We start from the raw sequence: 18,724 nt of genomic DNA on the forward strand, positions 1-18,724 counted from the left end.
GTGACATTACTGTAACTGTAATTTCACACCTTTTATAAATTGATCTCCAAAGGCATGTGTATTAGAGTGCAAGTTAACATTATAAATAAACTAGAGGCCCAGTGCACAAAATTCATGCAAGAGGCTCAACCTTCGCAGCCCTGGCTTCATCTGGAAGGTCATCCAGAAGGACGTCTGGAAGGTCGTTCGGCTGTCTGGTCTAATTAGCATATTACGCTTTTGTTATTATAGATACTAGAGGCCCAGTACATGATTTTGTGCACAGGTGGGGTCCAGCCAGATTGGGCTGGGCCTGTCGGGAGGAGGAGATGGCAGAAGGTTGTCCAGCCTCCCTGCCCCGATCAGGCCTGATCAGGGCCGGGTGATTAGGGGAAGGGTCCATGGGTGATTGGCCAGTGGGCCCTGCCCCCAATTGGGGTTGGGGGGCTGATTGGGGGTGGGGCCAGCCATAGGGAAGGGCTGTGGGGGTGCTGATCGGGGGCCATATGCTGGGAGCTGGACCATGGGTGGTTGGCTGGCCGGCCCTGCCCCTGATCAGGGTGGGGAGGCAATCAGGGGTGGGACTGGCCGGGGGAGGGGCTATAGGCTGATCAGGGTGGTGGGGGCCATAGGAGGAGGGGCTACAGGAAGTTGGCCACCCAACCCCACCCTCTATTGGGGTGGGGGGGGTGTTATCAGGGGCAGGCTGGCAGGGGGGAGGGGCTGCGGGCCTATCGTGGGGGGGGCTGATTGGGGGCAGGGCTGGTCGGGGGGGTAGGGAGGGGCATTTGGCCGGTGGCCCACTCTTGATTGGGAGAGTCTGATCAGGGGCAGGCCAGCAGGGGGTAGGGGCCACAAGGTTGGCCGGCCGGCCCCACCCCCTGATCGGGACGGTTCACTGGCCACGGTGGGCATCATAGCAACTGGTCGTTAGAGTCATTATGGTCGTTACAGTCGCTGACTTTTTATATATATATATAGATATAGATGTTGAGGTGGACTAGACAGCCATGTCACAGAATCCTTTGAATGAAACACATATATGCAATGAACTTATTAATCAACAGTTTGGAATATTATAATTGGGTGGAAAGTCTTGTTTATAGGACATGGTGTGATTATGACCTTGATACATAACCTGTGCTCTAAGTTTACATTTCAGTGCCGTGCTTTTAGGTCGAAGATTGAATGTTTTTCAGTTCACCTCGTCATCATGATAACATGTGTTCCCCTTCTTGTTTCAGAACGGCCTTGTCACCAGCTCACCAGAAATGTTTAAATTAAAATCTTGTATCCGACGAAAGACAGATTCAATTGACAAACGATTCTGCTTTGACATAGAAGTAGTTGAAAGGTTTGCGCTTTTCTTTTTACTCTACATTTAGTTGTTCCTATGTTTAAATATAAATACAAAGCAGCATACAAGTGCTTGTTTTCCAATCTCTTTTTAAAAACAGTGTGCAAATTTATTTCATTTTTTTACATATTCATTTGACAAATATATATTGCACGATTCTTTAAAAAACATAATCAGACACAGAATGCTAGCAAAAAAGTAACATAACTCAAAGCAGAATCTGGAAAATCAGTATAAATGACAGCATTAGGGGAAAGTGCATGCGGGGGACTTGGGGACCCTGTCACACTGAAGGAGCCCAACAGCAGGGCCCTGGCTCCTGGGTCAGCCTGTTTGTAGATGTCTGTAGAGCTTGGGGGCCTTGCTTCCAAGGAATAATAAGCTGGGAATGTCACAATCTCCGTCAGCCAGTGAAAGGGAGTGCGTGCCCTGTGCAAAGCACTGTCCAGGACTCTCAGCCACAGGATATGGGAGAGACATAAATGTTGTGCACCCAAATTTATAATTTAGTGGGGATATTTAGCTCTACCCCTTTCTTGTGTCAATACAAGCAGAAGAGACACAAAATGAAAAGGGGTGTGCTTTTTGATTTTTTTATCTATTCCACGGTCCATTTTTCTTTCCCTTCATTGCTATCATATTTTCTCAATACTCTAGTTTTGTGTGTGGGCTCTATATATACTATGACATAATATATATACTCTTACATACGATATATACTATAGCTTATGTGTACCATGGCTTATAACTATCTAGTAGGGCAAGACCCCCATTCTTATGCTTCTTTAACATTGTGTTACCTATTGTGGCCCTGTGTTCTCATATGTTATGGATCTTCTTAATAAGTTTATCTTCCTCTTCAAAAAACTCCCTTGGGGTTTTAGACTGGAGTTAAGTTATTAAATAACTGATGGGGAATTGAACTCTCCTTGGAGATTTACATATTATTTTTTCGATTTATTCTTAGGTATTTTCTTTTTATTACAGTTTTGGATAGAATTATTTTCATTAGTTGAAACTCTTTTTTCTAAATGGTTGAGACTGCTATCTAGAAGGGCTATTGTTTTTGTATATATATCATTTGATAACCAGTGTAGTTGTTGAACTTATTGGTTTTAGTAGTTGGGTGGTAGGAATTTCTTGATTTTCTATGTAGACAAACACCAACATATTAGTGATTTCTCTCTTTAAAAAAAAAAAAATTAAGCCTTTTCTAGTTATATACCTTTGGGGCACATGGTTAAACTGTGCTTTAGTGGTCTTATGTAAAATAATAAGTACCCACCTCAAAGGAAACAACACAATGCCTGGCACATACTAAACAGCCAGCAAATACTGATCATTGTTATTTTATTCTTGGTGTTGTTACACTGGTTCAAAGATAAAATGACCTCGATTTTTATATATGTTTTTTCTTTTCCTGTCTAATGACCTATTTATTTCCCTGTTTACAAAAGAGATGTATGCATTTGTCATAGTTTTAAGTCATTCCAGGTTTTAAAACATACAGTATTTAAATGAAATTTCCTGTTAACTAGGTTAATTCCCCTCACTCCCAGAATGAGTTCTTGGGGGATAATTATTTTTTAAATGAAGTAATTTTAATATTGTTATCATGGTATAGATAAACCCTTTGGTTTTAGGATCTTCTTAATAAATAACTAGTTATGGTCTGAGGCTTTCCAAATTGCTATATACTCATTGTAATTATTTTTAGTGATTAGATTGTACCACATTGGGGTCATAAACTCAGTTACCCTCATCTTGTAGGACATTTAGGTGGTTTTGAACTTGGGTGAATGTAGCTATCATCCTTTTTAGTCATTTCAGGGGAAATAATTTGGAATTCCCTCCTTCAGACAGACTTGTACTTGGAACACTAAATTATTTTACTACCTGTGATCATTAGAATGAAAAATATCTGTGTGTGGGTGTGGTTGTATACAGTGATTTTTCTGAAAGATACGTGTAGGTCAATTTTTTCCTTTTTTTTCCTTTTCTTTTTCTTTTTTCTTTTTTCTATTTCTTTTTTCTCTTTCCTGATTTTTCTTCAAATTTTACTTTTATAGCTAAGTAAGAATTTTAAAAATTGTAAATGTGTAAAGACATAGCTGGAATAAATTGAAAATATAAAATATTTGTTTTCATTAGGCATGGGATCATCACATTGCAGGCCTTTTCAGAAGCTAATCGGAAACTCTGGCTTGAAGCCATGGATGGGAAAGAACCAGTAAGAATATAGCACATTTTATTTAGGCTTTATTGTTCTAATAATTACAAAGTATGTCTGGGGAAAAAAATACATCTGAATTTTTTATTTGTCTGTATTATATTTGAAAACATTAAAATAGCAAATCTGAGGAGTAGAAATGTACTATTTTCCTGGTATTGTCTCGCTCACTGACACACAGCACCAACTCTGTAATTTGTTTCTCAGGAGGACTTTCAGGACTAAAACCCTAAAATTTATTTATTAAAAATTACTTCTAATAATTAATTTGGCTTCACTGATTAGATTATTCTGTTCAGTTAATAATTTTGAATGTCCGGTCTTTGCACGGTCTTTGTAATGGGCATGATAAACAAGGTGCTGGGTAAGAACTAACCCTATAGTCTTATTTGGTAAAACTGCCTGTGAGTTGACATTTTCTTCTCATCCATATCTTTATTTTTCTAATAGTTATTTTGATGTTGGCATGATAACTTTTGATGTTATTAGGGAGTTCTCTGTAAAAATAAGTTATTCATCACTGTCTGTTTTCTTTATGAAGAACATGGCTTTAGATGGTTAGGGGATGAGCATACAGAGCAACTCTGAGGCCACATCTGTCCCTTGAGAACTGTCCTATAGGTGGCAGAGAACCTGTGACCAACCTTGTCAAAGTACCCGTGTCACAGCAGAGCTGCACGAAGTGTGGTCTCCAGACTTTGAGACCATCCCTCACACGGTTACCTGTGCATGATGAGATGAGTGCAGAAATCATGATTAAGCATCTGGAAAATGTTGTACTAATTTGAAGAGGTCACTTTATATTTGTTGAACTTAAAAAATGTTTATTTTGTATCTATTCTTTATCATGTTTGTGATATTTAAATTTTCTTGTAATTTACAAAAATAGCAGTCAATGGTAGATTGAAAATTAAACAAAACAATTAGACTTTTCACCACTTAACTGAGAGGCAAGACCTGACCGAGAGCAGGTGTAGAAGACAGTGTGGTAGCTCATCAAGTACACGTTAGGATCATGCGTGCTGAAAAGAGTACACTAAGCAGATCATTTGAGTAAGGAGCAAGCAGGTAAAATCCATCATCATGAGATACTTTTTCAAGAAGGGCTATTATGCATTATGTTGGGGAATAGAATGAGACTCGTAAATCATATGGAAGGAAGTAGAATTCTACCCAGGGCAGGACAACCAGGGATGAAAAGGAATGGGAGGCAAGGTTGGTTACAGGATGGGGAGATGGCACTGTGGATGCAGCAGTTGTAGGACCTTGAAATCAAGACACTCCTCTGTGGATCACTGCACCAGTGTCACCCTGGAAATCGTCTATGCTGCGTCATTAACTGCAAGTAACTGATGGACTTCCCTTGTTTTTTAGATTTATACCCTGCCTGCCATTATGAGCAAGAAAGAAGAAAGTAAGTTGTTTTGATAAGTATTTAAATTTTTATCACAGTTATTTTTAATCACAAAGCTATTATGTGATATTAAGAGTTAGCTCTAGAAAAAAAATGATATTAACACATCTGATCGGATGGTGAATAAAATTCATTCATAAAGTTTCTCACGTTAAAATTACTAACAACTGATATTATAGTGACCAAAATTAAGTTTTCTTTCTTTGGTGTTTACTTATAGGTATGTACCTTGCTCTATCCCAGAAAGAGATTTGAGGCAGTTGATATTTAGCTTGTTTGTTTTTGTTGTTGTTTTTAATGGCAGTAGCGGGGCTTATTTATCTTATTTTCTCTGCTCCAATTTATAAGACTAAAGATTTGAATACTTTATGCTAGTTTTAGGAGATTGTGCTCAAGAATGTGGAATGTCAGGACATTGTCATAGCACATGGGATATGTAGGAACACATGTTATCACTCTATTATTACTGAATCCTTAGCATCAAACCATTCTTAATAGCTACACTGTATGTGTTTTCTATTACATTCTAAATCCTCTTTCATTATCTTCCACCTTTTGCCTTCTTTTACCATTGATGATTTTAGTATATTTTTATGTATACTTCATGTCATTAGATTATTTGACATTTAAAACTAGTTTGTATGTTTGTTTCTAAGGTTATTCATATGTCTTTTAAAGCAATTTCAAGTTTTATTTAACTCAATTGGCTTTCTCTCATGATGTCTAAGTTTATTTTTAAAACAGACTTAATAATCTTGGCTTTTAAATTGCTGTTAAAATACAAGTAAGAGTGGAGTAAATATAAAAACTGGGGAAGCGCTCATTTGAAAATCATAAATATTGAGTATATGAAAAAGCCTATATTTTAACTGAATGAAATTCTTCCTAGTAATTAATTTAAAAAATCATCAAAAGAAAATGCATAATTTAAAATAACCTTTAATATTAAAGATTTAAAAAAAATACTTTCAGGGTTTATTTAGTCTTACATTTCTTTCTCAATTCTAATCAAGGAACGTGATCAGTATAGAATCTTTCATTACCCATTTGTATCTAATCACAGAAACATTAACCAATGGGTTAAGAGTTTTGTAAGTACTGAATGTTAATTCTAAACAATTACCTAAAAAGTAATTTGTTGTATGATTTACATTTGAGTAGAGTTTGAAATGTGTTTTCTAACATTGGCCTCATTTATCCATTATAAAGACAAATTATCTACTCAGGGATAAATCTTTCTTCAAAAACAACTGAACTTATATATGGTATTGAATAAGGCTTTTGAATGGAGAAATGGTCAAGTCAGAATATACTTGATACTTAATGTATCTCAGGAACTAGGGTTTCTGTCATAATTAGGAAATTTAAATAAGAAAGTTATCAAATATACTCATGCTGTGATGGAGGGAGAAGGTACTTCTTCATGCCATGAAGACTTTCTCTTCTGGAAATCAGTTTTTCTATGGTCTTAGCCACCTGAAACATCACTGTGCCACCATCTATAATAATAAAATGGTAATATGCTAATTAGACCAGACAGCAGAACGACCTTCCAGACGAAGCCAGGGCTGTGAGGGACGAGGCCCGGGGCCGAGGCAGCAGCTGGGGCTACTGCTGCCTCAGCCCTCAGAGCCCCTTGCACGCATTTTGTGCACTAGGCCTCTAGCCTATATATAAAAGCCTAAGCGATTGGCTGACGGCCAGTAGCAATGACATGCACTGACCACCAGGGGGCAGATGCTCAACACAGAAGCGGAAACCACAGGCATGGAAACATGGAACAGACTGATGAATCTCAGAGGGAAGTGGGGGGGAAGGTGGGAAGAGATTAACCAAAGATCTTATGTGTATTCTAGAGGCCCGGTGCATGAAAATTCGTGCACTTGGGGTCTCTCAGCCCGGCCTGCGCCCTGTCGCGGTCCCGACCCCTCAGGGGATGTCTGACTGACGGCTTAGGCCCACTTCCCGGGGGATTGGGCCTAAGCTGGCAGACATCCCTCTGGTGGGGAGCGGGCATAAGCCGTTAGTAGGACATCCTTAGCACTGTTGCAGAGGTGTAGAGGCTTCCGCCACCGCCACTGCACTAGCCAGCAATGAGCTGGCTTGTGGCTGAGTGGCACTCCCCCTGTGGAAGCGCACTGACCTCCAGGGGGAAGCTCCTGCATTGAGCATCTTCCCCCTGGTGGTCAGTGAGCATCATAGCAATCGGTTATTCTGCCTTTAGGGTCAATTTGCATATTACCCTCTTATTATATAGGACTAGAGGCCCGGTGCACAGATTCATGCACAAGTGGGGTCCCTCAGCCTGGCCTACGGGGATTGGGCCAAAACCGGCTCTCCGACATCCCCTGAGGGGTTCCGGATTGCAAGAGGGTGCAGGCCAGGCCGAGGGACCCTACTGGTGCACGAATCTGTGCACCGGGCCTCTAGTTTGTAATTATAAGATGGTGTGTCCTGAAGTCCATGCATCTATATCATTTCCTACATTCTGGCTTTCAGTATGATGTATTAGTTTCCTACCCAGTTCTCTGGACTTAGTGTGACAGAACCCATCTCTCCTTCTTAGTGTACTCTATACAGGCCCTCAGAGGGATGTGTGTTCAGCACATAATGGCTGTTATTCTTACTCTTAGTGCCAGTAGACTTTGATTGCCAAGGAGAGATTTTGATCATAAAAAGGAATATTTCAATTCCCTTTGCTTTATTAATATGTAGGGCTCAAAGTTATAAATCTTAACCTTAGTTGTAAGTTTTACTTTTATTATTTATCTTAAGCTATATTTTTTCTTTAAGCCTGTTTTTAATCAACATACAGATCTTATTCAAATTATCAATGTACTAACTTTAAAAAATAAGTTATTTTTATTTAATTTTTCCATAAACTTCTAGAGATCAAGCTATAATTATAAAATTAATGAATTTCATTCTCTAAATGCAAGACCCTAATAAGACAAATTTGTGATTCTGGCTAATATAATCTTCCTAAACACCTGGCAACTTCTGTAATCTAGTAAATTGGCTGATAAATGCAGAGATTAATATTCTTTTACGCATTTTAAACATTCTAAATAAATCACACACAAAATTATGTAGTGATTTCAAAATGTTTTATTACATACCATAAAGCCTACATATTCAAAATCACACTTGTTTTTACCTGTTTTTATACATTCTTGGAGATTCAAATGTTCTCACCCAAACAAAATACACCACTCAGTTGAAAAGTCAGGACTATGGTGTGTGCCACTAATTAAAGACACTCAGACTAATGGAGCCTCCTGTAGGTGGAGACTCGGGGCTTGCCAGCTTGCACAAGCAAGGTTTTCTCAGCATCGCTCAGTCCAGGCAGCAATGAAGAACCTTTCCCTAAAGTGACCGGCCTCTCAGACTGCCTCTTTTTCCAGGTCCTCAGAATTTAATTTCTTTTTGCATGTAATTGTGAATAGTGTACTACATCAAGGTCTAAAATTGCCTGGCCGGCATGGTTCAGTGGTTGAGCATTAACCTATGAACCAGGAGGTCACGGTTCGATTCCTGGTCAGGGCACATGCCTGGGTTGTGGGCTCGATCCCAAGTTTGGGGCCATGCAGGAGGCACGTAAAGAGAGACTCATCCCTCTAGATTCTCTCTCATCAATCATTGATGTTTCTATTTCTCCCCCTCCCGTCCTGCCTGAAATCAACAAAAATATTGTTTTTAATAAAAAGACCTAAAATGTATTCATGACACTGTGAATCTCTTGCTCAGACCGCAATTTTACTCCTTTTCTCTTCTATCAGTGTCTTATAGTGGATACTATTTTTCTAGTGATGTTTCCTAGGATATCTAGTGATGACTCATAGGACATATCTGAACACTTGGAAGTATTCCAGATTCAAGAACATGGCCCTGTTAAATTAAGAACAGCAGCCTGTTTTCTTCCTAGCAACACATCCAGAATTTTATTTGTTTCAGTTCAAAATTAGGTTCCAGGGATGGTGAGGATCTCAGACCTCTTTTTACTTTCTTCTTTTTTTTTTTTTTTAAATCCTCACCCGAGGATATTTTTCCATTTATTTTTAGAGAGAGTGGGAGAGAGAGGGAAAGACAGAGAGAACTATTGATGTGAGAGAAACACACCAACTGGTTGCCTCCTCACACGTCCTGATCAGGGCCCAGGCTGAGGAAAAGCCTGCACCACCTAGGTACGTGCCCTTGACCAGAATTAAACCTGGGATTCTTCGGGTCCACAAGCCGATGCTCAGTCCACTGAACCAAACCAGCTGGGACTCAGACCTCTTTCTAAGTCTTGAATAAATCATGCGAGGTCATCATGTTATGAGTTCAGAGCAGCTTATATCTTTATGTTTGCCCTGTTTATTGAGATCTCCATTTCCCCTTTTCACATTTGACCCCTCAGAAATGGCATTATGTCAATTTCAGTATGTCAATTTCTCTCACAATTGGTATTTGAAACCGGATTAGCTTTGATTCATTTTCCACCTTGAGAAGTGCTTTTATGTAGCCTTGTCATTCAGATGGATCCTATTTATCTTAAAATAATCTTGTTTTTCCTTTGAAAACTCAGTTTGGTATGGAATGTGTGTTTTGAACTGCTGGAGATAATTATGAAGCTTAGAATGACAGAATAGAAAACTCAGGTAAAAATTTGTTTTCAATGTCAACCATTAAAAGTTTTCATAATGTCTGGGCTGAAAACCCCAAAAGCAACAGGTTAAGAACGATCTCTTATCCTAAAATAGGGACATACTGTGAATATATAGAGAACATATACCATGAAATGAATAATAAAACTAAAATTATAGAGGGAAGAGTCTCTCTTTACAAGTCTAACATGGAAAATATCTCTACTTTGTGGTTACTCTTCACTTACTGTTTTCAGAGTAAAGATGCCATAAATAAAACTAGCGTAATTTAACAGAGAAGCAAAGTTTGACTCACCTTAATGAAAAATGCATGAAGTATAAAACCTAATATTAGTCAGTTATAGGATGTTGAATCCACAAACACTTTCCTGGTTGTGAAATATATCACCATATCCTTTTCTTGGAATTATAAGACTGAGAATTGATTTATCTTGAGAACAGTAATGCCTGTCATCGATATTAAACAGGTGATATTCAGTTAAGGTGAGAACTAAACTGTTCCTCAAGCCATGCCAGTGGGGATATTTTGTTAAAGGACAGCTTACCATTAGCTCTTCACTATTCTGCATTTGAGCCCATCTTTCAAAGAAACAAATAATCATTGTTGACACACCTTCCTGTCCCAAGACTCCCATCTTGGGACTAATTATTAGCAGGGACAGAGGCAATTGTCTTTTTTTTGTAGCCTTTCTCTCTCTGGCATTCTCTGTTGGTGCCCTGAGCCATGTTCCCAGTCGAACATAAGGTTTGTGTGATGGCTTTTTAGCTGGTCCTTCTACCATAGGTTTGGAGGTGAGAATTGTGAAAGAAGAGATTCTTTCTCATGCAATTCAGTTCAACAGCATTCCATTGTGTACCTACTTTATTTCAGCCATTGTGAACAGGTAAAAGGAAGTCCTTTCAAATGAAGTTTCTGCCAATAAAAGTCATAATAAAAGTATAATGACAGTCAACTAACATTCAGTACTCACGTACAAAATCAAAGGGATTGGGCCAGAAGACACTTGCACAATTTCCCAATAGCTCTAAATTGCTGCCACTGTGTGTTTCAGTGACTTCCCGTGAGTCCCTAGGAAGTGTGTCCGAGCAATAAACAGAAAGATTAAGCTCATTCTGCGTGTCCTAGGCAATTGACATCCCGTCACAAATGCTTTTGAGCTTCATACTGCTGTGTAGATAGTTTACTCTGGAAATTCTCAGACGTCCCTTGGTTATAGCCTCCTCCTTCACCACATTCTCCTCCAGGCCCTGAGCAAATGCAGTTTTGTTTCTATCACTGAGACCAGGAAGAGGGTCAGATCCAAAGTGCTCCCCTTGAGCAGGGCCAGGAAGAGGGAACAGTCTGGGCCAAGGCTGTGGAGAGCCACCTGCTCACCCTTTAGGGAGAAAAGGTTCTTTGCTTATCACAAACACCAGTAAATGCACTCATTTCTCTTTTCTGTTTCTTTCAAGCCCCATGTAGTATGGTTGTCTGTGATAAGGGGCCTTTTAATCTGAAATGGCAGGTTAGAAAAGTGAAGTAGAAACTAAAGACAAGTGTTGCTTTGTTTTGTCAACCCTGAGAATGTACTGTGAGGCCAAGTAGATTACATCTGTAAGGACATTCTGGGTTTTTAATTACTGGGAAATGGAAGGTACAAGGACTTTTGCTTTGTTAGTTGTATGGAAGACTATTCTTTTTTTCCCCCCTCTCATTGCTGTTTGAATTCTGTTGAAATTAATAGCTTTTATGCTGCCAAGCTGCCTATAGAAACTTTATTTGTTTTCAATGAAAGCTTTAGCCCTGAATAGTTTCCAGAGGGGGTGAAACACACACACACAATGTTTACACTTAACTTTCAATTGAATAAATGACGTTTTTTAAGTTAGCCTGTCTTCTGCTTCTACCTCTGAAGGCCAGGTATCATCCGTTTTATAGGATTTCCATTCCAGGAATTTGGGGGTAAGTTGCATTCTGCTTTTCCCTCTGATCCTCTCTGGAGCAGGGAGATACAGGGCTGGGGTGGCGGCCCTGTGAGGAGGTGATAAAAGTAGCTCCCATTCGCTGATAAGCTCTAACCCTTCTGGAAGCCTCCAGAGAGGGCACTTGAGCAAGCCAGCAACTACCAAGCAATCAATCAGGAAGCATAATTGGCTGTCTGCTCTGGTCAGCGTTGAGCCCTGATTCAGCAATCCATACTCAACCTTCCTCTAATGTTGCAGCTGGAACACCCTGTCCTCCGCTCAACGAAAATTACAGTAAATTGTAACTCTGTCATGGTGTTGGTGTGATTTCATTTATTAAGAACACTTTCCATGGGCATTTCATTGGAACACTAAGGAGTTACTAGTTTTTTCTCTTTTGAGCTCTAGAGAACGTACTTGTGTTGAATTCTCATTCGCACTGACATCAAGTCTACTAACCCCTTCATGGCTTTGGAAGGTTCCTTGTTTTCCTTCATGCAATTTGTGTTTGCCCCTGACGTCCCCCTGACGACTCCGTGTCACTGGCTTTATATCAGCCACTGGGAGACAGTGTGCCATAGCCTGTTTATGCCGTGTTACCCTCTTCTCAGCCCTCGGTAGAAAGTTCCGGGTGCTTGCGTGAAGGCGCTGGTGAGTAGTCGTTGGCAAGGCAGCCATGAATGGGCAGTGCCACTGCTGCCCTTTGCTGCCTTGTTCCATGAATTGACCAGGCAGTAGCCGAGGGAGAAAATGGATGTAGTATTCCAGTTAAGCAAGGAAACATTAACTGTGGCATTGCCTTTATTTATTTAGTCCTTTTTGTCATAGCAAACTGTGTAAGTTATACATTATTAAATCGGACTTGGCCAGCTTCTGCTGTGGTAACAGATGATCCTCAAATCTCAGAGGCTTACCAAAGTGAGCTTCATTGCTGATCATGATGCGGGTCCATCCCGGTCAGCCGTGGCTCCAGACCTGGTACACAGTGTCCACACAGGAACCCAAGCTCATGGAGTGGCCTCTCCCAGTGTCATTGCTGATCTCGTGCCAGAGGGAAAAAGAACCTGGCAGGCTACATATTGGTTCTCAGTGTCTGCTGGATAATGACGTGTGTCACTCCCATTCATATTTCATTGGCTAGTGCATACCCCAGGGGCAAGCTGACTTTGAGGGAGCTGAATAATGTGATCTTCCTACAGGAAGGGGCAACATATATAGGTGGACAGTAATTCCAGATGACTTCAGTCTATTCAGTTCCAATGAAAGGATATGTGTGTTCACTGTGATTTGTTGAGTGTAATGAGTGTAGGGACATTTCTTAATATACAACTTATTTTTTCAGTGGCCAGCTAGATTCACGGGCCTGAATGGGTTATGCCTGATCTGTGTTTGTTTAAAGAAACAGCCCTAGCCAGTTTGGCTCAGTGGATACAGCGTTGGCCTGTGGACTGAAGGGCCCCGGGTTTGATTCTGTTCAAGGGCCCATGCCCAGGTTGTGGGTTCCATCCCTACTGGGGGCTTGCAGGAGACAGCAGATCAATGGCTTTCTCTCATCATTGATGTTTCTCTCTCTCTCTCCCTCTCCCTTCCTCTCTGAAATCAATAAAAATCTATTTTTTTAAAAAAGAAACAGATCATTGCTCTAGCCCCAAATACTTTAGAATAAGTAATATGTATGCCTCTTCGAAAAATAACACTCCTGGCAGACAATTCCTCAAGCCCCAGTGACTGCAGCTGTGCCCAGAAAATACCTTGTTCATGTATTTTACACATGTAGGTTTTTATATTCTCCCATAGCCAATAATGATAGGTATGGTGCTAGCCAATACTTCCATAGCACTTACTATATTCCAAGCACTGTTCTTCCTATGACTTGTGCAAATGTTACTGTATTCCATCTGTGAATAGCCCTCTGAAGATTTACTGCTATTATCCTTACTGTATAGAAGAGGAAACTGAGGCACCGAGCTATGAAAACTATGCCTAGTAACAACTGTTAAGTGGGAGAGTAACCACTGTCCCTTTCATCTGGTTAGAACTAATGACTGACATCTTTCATCATTTCTTCTGTTTTCATTCATATAGCGGTGATGTGTGGACAGGTGCACATGGAGAAGGAAACCAGCATGTAATTAGGTTAGGAGCTCTTCAGTGCCTCGTATGGTTTTATCTTTATCTTACTACAAACATTTAACATGTAATATTGTTTCTCTCATTTTATAAATGAAAGAACTAGAGTCCATAGAAGTTCGTAGGCACACTCCCATTCATACAGTGAACTAGACCAGATCCAGCCCAGGCTTCCCTGGCTCCAAGCAAAGCTGGGTGCCATCTCTACACAATGGAACCTCCCTATACTCTTTTAGGGGCTAAAAGGATATAAAATAAACAACAACAAAAATGTTGAAGGGTCTTCTTTAAGAAGAAGGAGAAGGAAAAAAAAGATAAAAAATGTGAACAATAAAATGACAATACATATCTATCAACAATGGAATCTAAAAATCAAAATAAACAAACAAGGAATCTAATGAACAAAATAAACTGATGAATAAATTAGAACCAGAGGCATGGAAACATGGAACAGATTGATAAATCTCAGAGGGAAAAGGGGAGAAGGGGACAGAAGAGATTAACCAAAGAACAAATATGCATGCATGCATTACCCATGGACACAAACAATAGGGTGGTGAAGGTCTGGAGCAGGGTAGGATCTGGGTGAAGGAGGGCAATGTGTGTGTGGGGGGGGGGGGGTGGGGGGGTGGAAATAAAGATTTTTTTAAAAAAACCAAAAAGCACAGAAAAGAAACAAAAGAGAAATGCATGGTTATCTTTGCCAACATATGATATTCTTCCACATCTCTAAATTGATTGATAGCGTTTTGTTTACTGAAGTGAATAGAACTAAAGCACAAGACCCATGGACACATCACAATAGCAGTACCATGGAATGACCTGGCAGGCAGACTCAATGTCTGTAAGATTGTATTCTTCATGATGAGCCTGTCAGATCTGTGTGTTAGAACAGACTGGGGGTATTGCTGCCAAACAGCCCAGTATACCTTCAAGATGTAGCCTGGTTATTGCTTATTTTTCTCAAAATGGATACTTAAATTCTGTTTTTATATATCAGCATTATCTTCACTCATTTTGCCAAGGCCAAGTTTTATTGAAATTTTTTAAAAATGCTTTTCTCTTTTAAAATTATTTTATTGAAAAGTTGAACAATGTGACCTCAAGAAACAAACATTATAAATGTCAGGAACTTGCAGTTTTAATTGGTACAAAAATACTAGTGCATTTTTTTTTCCTAAGGTTGCATTTTTGGGGCTTAGTGTTTATTGTTAAAAATGAAAATTAGTCATTGATTTCTCATTTCTTTATTTTATATTGGTTCCTCACCTCTCCATTCACTTGTTTTTCAATGTCCAATAACTACTTTAAAAATTTCAGAATGTATAATGTATAAAATGCTTAATGTGGCCTTTTGGATTATTGGAAACAAGCAATCACTGCGTGGTGTTCAAAAGAGCTACCCTCATGTGGGTAGTCAACTCAAATAGATGCTTATTTCACGGCCATTCATTCTTGTGTGTTGAGTTCACCCAAAGCATTCACTTGACTTAGGCTCTGGGGACACAAAAATACCCTCATATTATTATATTTTAAGAAATTGGGTCAAATCATATGGCACTTATCTTTCTCTGACTGGCTTAATTCACTTAGTATAATGTTCTCCAGCTCCATCTATGCTGTCGCAAAGGGTAACAAACTGAACTAACAAGCAAAGTAGAGACAGACTCATAGATAAAGAGCAGGCAGACTGCTCTGGTGTGTGTGATGGGCGGCGGTGGGGGGTGGGGTGGGGAGGAGGCAGAGGGTGTTGGAGGGGTGGAGGGATTGAGCAAGAAAAGAAAAAAAGAGAAAGAACTTATGGACACTGACAACAGTATGGTGATTTTTTGGGGGGTAGAGAGGGGGGGGTAGGGAGGTGTAAGAGGAGATAGTGATGGAAAATAATAAAATAAAGAAACAATTAAAAAATAGAAAACTGGAAAAAAAAGAAATTGGTTCATATCATCCTGTAGATTACTTTTTTCACCTAATAACATGTAATAAATATTCTTTCATGTCAGTACCTTGGGGGGTTTTTTGGGCCAAAGATTTCTTAAACCTTTCAGTTAATTCCCATTTCAGTGGCTTTCTATGTGCAGGATTTCTTCAAATGTTTTGCCTGTTGGTGGCACCCCTTCTTGATACATATCTTACCTTATAATAGAGAAACATGCAAATTGACCACACCTCCGCTATGCCCATGATTGGGCCGGTGGGAGGCTGGGGGCGGGACTCCGGGTGGCATATCCGCCATTGAGAAGATCAAGATGGCGGTGCCCAGTGGCCTGGCCCATGCCGCTGCTCCCCGGGGTGCCTGGGGCGATCGGCACCCCGGGGGGGCGTGGCCTGGCCCATGCCACTGCTCCCCGGGGTGCCTGGGGCGATGGGCACCCCGGGGGGCGTGGCCGGGCCCCTCCGGCCCCTCCCGCCCCTCCCGGGGGTCGATCGGCCACCTGGGGGGGCGTGGCCCGGCCCCTCCCGCCGCTCCCGGGGGTCCCAGGGGCCGAGGTTTTCCGGGCCTTGGGCACCAGCGGGGAGCCTGCACCGATCGCAGGAAACCACTGGGGGTCGGCTCCTGTGATCGTAGCAGGGACGCTGGGTGCAGCGAGCCCAAGGCCAGGAAAGCCTGGGGCGGAGGCTTTCCCGGCCTTGGGCACCAGTGGGCAGCCTGCACGGATCGCAGGAAACCACTGGGGGTCGGCTCCTGCGATCCTTAGCAAGGATGTTGGGTGCCGCCGAGCCCAAGGCCACCGCCCGGGGCCAAGCCCCGACCCTGAAAAAGGCAGAAGGCGGTGGCCACAGCCAAGGCCTGGGTCCCTGGTGCCGGCAGAAAACTGGTGCAGGCAGCCAGGTGAATGAAGGTCTATTGCACGAATCTTCGTGCAAACGGGCTACTAGTATATATATATATATATATATATATATATATATATATATATATGGTCTTGAATCCATATTGAGCTACATGAATATGTTTAATCTATCATCTTTAAATGGAAGCAAGTTTTAATTTTTCATTAGTTTGAATTGTCTGCATATGTTATTATTTGGGAATATTAAGAAATCCCTTATCTCCACCACATGTGATGAAAATTTTTACTATAGTACAAAAAAATTTTTTTTGAGTTTTTCTTCTCAGTGTTACTTAGTATTATTAAATCCTTTCTGTTTAAACAAGTAATCTAATTTGATTAGGCCATAAAATTAAAAAAAAGACACACCCTGATTTAAAGAAAATCTAGCATAAAGCAATGAAAATAAATAGCTATTTTACAATGTAATAATAATCTTTGGGGGATTTTTAGTGGACTGACTAAGGTTATTTTGAATTATTTTGAATACGGTACAAAATATAATAAGAAGGATCATTGGACTTGTAATCAAGAGAAGTTTAGAATCCTGGCTCTAGAGCTTAGAACAAAGAAAATGACGTTTCCAGCAACGCAGTGAATCATTTTAAAATTAAAGCTTTCTCTCTACATCATCATGTTGTTTTGAGAATCCCATGTGACTGGCTTTGTAATAGAGTTACTAACACACAATAAAAGTTCATTCTTCTTACATTTTGCTTTTATCATCTGTGAAAACCTGTAATGAAGGATATTGCTAATTTTAGAGAAAATGGAAGGGATCAATGTAACATATTCACTGTCTGAAAGGATTTGTGTTTCTAATGAAGCAAGTTCATGTAATAACTGTGGTGAGTGTGAACCACGCTCCTCAGCTTCTACCACATATGAAAATTCAGACTCTACCCAAAACCACCATTAAACCATAAAACGACAGAGGCCAATGAAGGGGAAATGTCAGTTCAGCATGAACACTTAAAACGATTTTCTTTTATTTTTCAGTGTACTTAAATGAAGCAGGGTTCAACTTTGTGAGAAAATGCATTCAAGCTGTGGAAACAAGAGGTCAGTACACCTGACGGGTGTATCGCTGCTGTCATGTGGTCCATTCTTATGTACAAATGCTCAGAAAATGAGATGTATTTAGCCATTAACATGAGATTAATTTACAAAATTCTATGATTATATAAATAAATAGTTTTACTTTGAGCTTCAGTTAATCAAAAATCATCCTATAAACATACTTGGTTACATCTTCCCACATAGCCTCAGTTTACTTCTTACTGGTACTGATGGACTCTGTAAATATTTATTATTGTAAAGTACCCCTTTAGTTTTATTTTTCTGCTTTAGGGAAGTCAGTAAGATTCCTAAGTAGCTTGTGTTCAGCCCCTCCTTCCCTATATGATTTCCTCCAGTGATTTCAGTCACTGTCAGGATTTCAGCGCCTTCCTCACTCTAGTGGTGACCTCTCTCCTGAAGCCCACTCTAGTGGTCTGTTAGGCAATTACACTTCCAGGAAAGCCTGTCTAAAGCAAAACTAGTATTGGGCTGTGGAGTTCTTTAAACTTAGATTCAAAATTTGGTGCTGCCACTTAGAAGTTTTGAGACGTTAAGTAGGTTTCTTGTATTCTTTGAATCTGTTTCCTCACTGTTACAGTGAAGATAAAAATGCCACAAAACTGTTCAACATGCAGAACTCCATGACCGAAGAAATAGATGAGCAATGCTATTTCATATTCATATTCAAGTCCTGGGGAATAGGCAGGTGTACTTCGCTACTCTGAAGATCTTCAAAGACTTTCAAATCACTGTTCAGTGTCTGCTCTGAGAAATATAAGTCTGGTGGGTGTTTCCAGGGGGGGGTTGCTAAAGTGAGACCACAAAATTTGATAAGCAGCTTTCAGATTCTGTGTAGGCATATGTCTGAGTTTTTAACGTTCTGTACTTAGGAAGCTGTCTCAAGTCATTTTCTTGTGATTTTTTCCTTCCCATTAGGCATCACAATTTTAGGCCTCTACCGAATAGGAGGAGTGAACTCCAAAGTTCAGAAACTCATGAACACCACATTTTGTAAGTTTTGGATGAAGCAGTTACTTAATTTTTGTATTCTTACAGATAATCCAAATCATAGGTGTTTTTTTGTTGTTATTGTTTTGTTTTGTTTGAGATATGGCCTATTGCTTATCCTTG

The 18,724-nt window shown here is 40.2% G+C and overlaps 1 protein-coding gene across 1 annotated transcript in view; it reads left to right on the top strand.

The window, feature by feature from the left end:
- The window catches only part of ARHGAP42 (Rho GTPase activating protein 42), a 251,835-nt gene that overhangs the window by 208,553 nt on the left and 24,558 nt on the right, over positions 1 to 18,724 (top strand). The window contains exons 10-14 of the mRNA XM_079787754.1: positions 1,224 to 1,333; positions 3,488 to 3,566; positions 4,941 to 4,980; positions 17,534 to 17,596; positions 18,530 to 18,604. Of these exons, the coding sequence (XP_079643880.1) occupies positions 1,224 to 1,333; positions 3,488 to 3,566; positions 4,941 to 4,980; positions 17,534 to 17,596; positions 18,530 to 18,604 (367 nt within the window). The remainder of the gene's footprint in view (positions 1 to 1,223; positions 1,334 to 3,487; positions 3,567 to 4,940; positions 4,981 to 17,533; positions 17,597 to 18,529; positions 18,605 to 18,724) is intronic.

Source organism: Cnephaeus nilssonii, assembly GCF_951640355.1.
Source record: "Cnephaeus nilssonii genome assembly, chromosome: 13".
NCBI classification, from domain to species: domain Eukaryota; kingdom Metazoa; phylum Chordata; class Mammalia; order Chiroptera; family Vespertilionidae; genus Cnephaeus; species Cnephaeus nilssonii.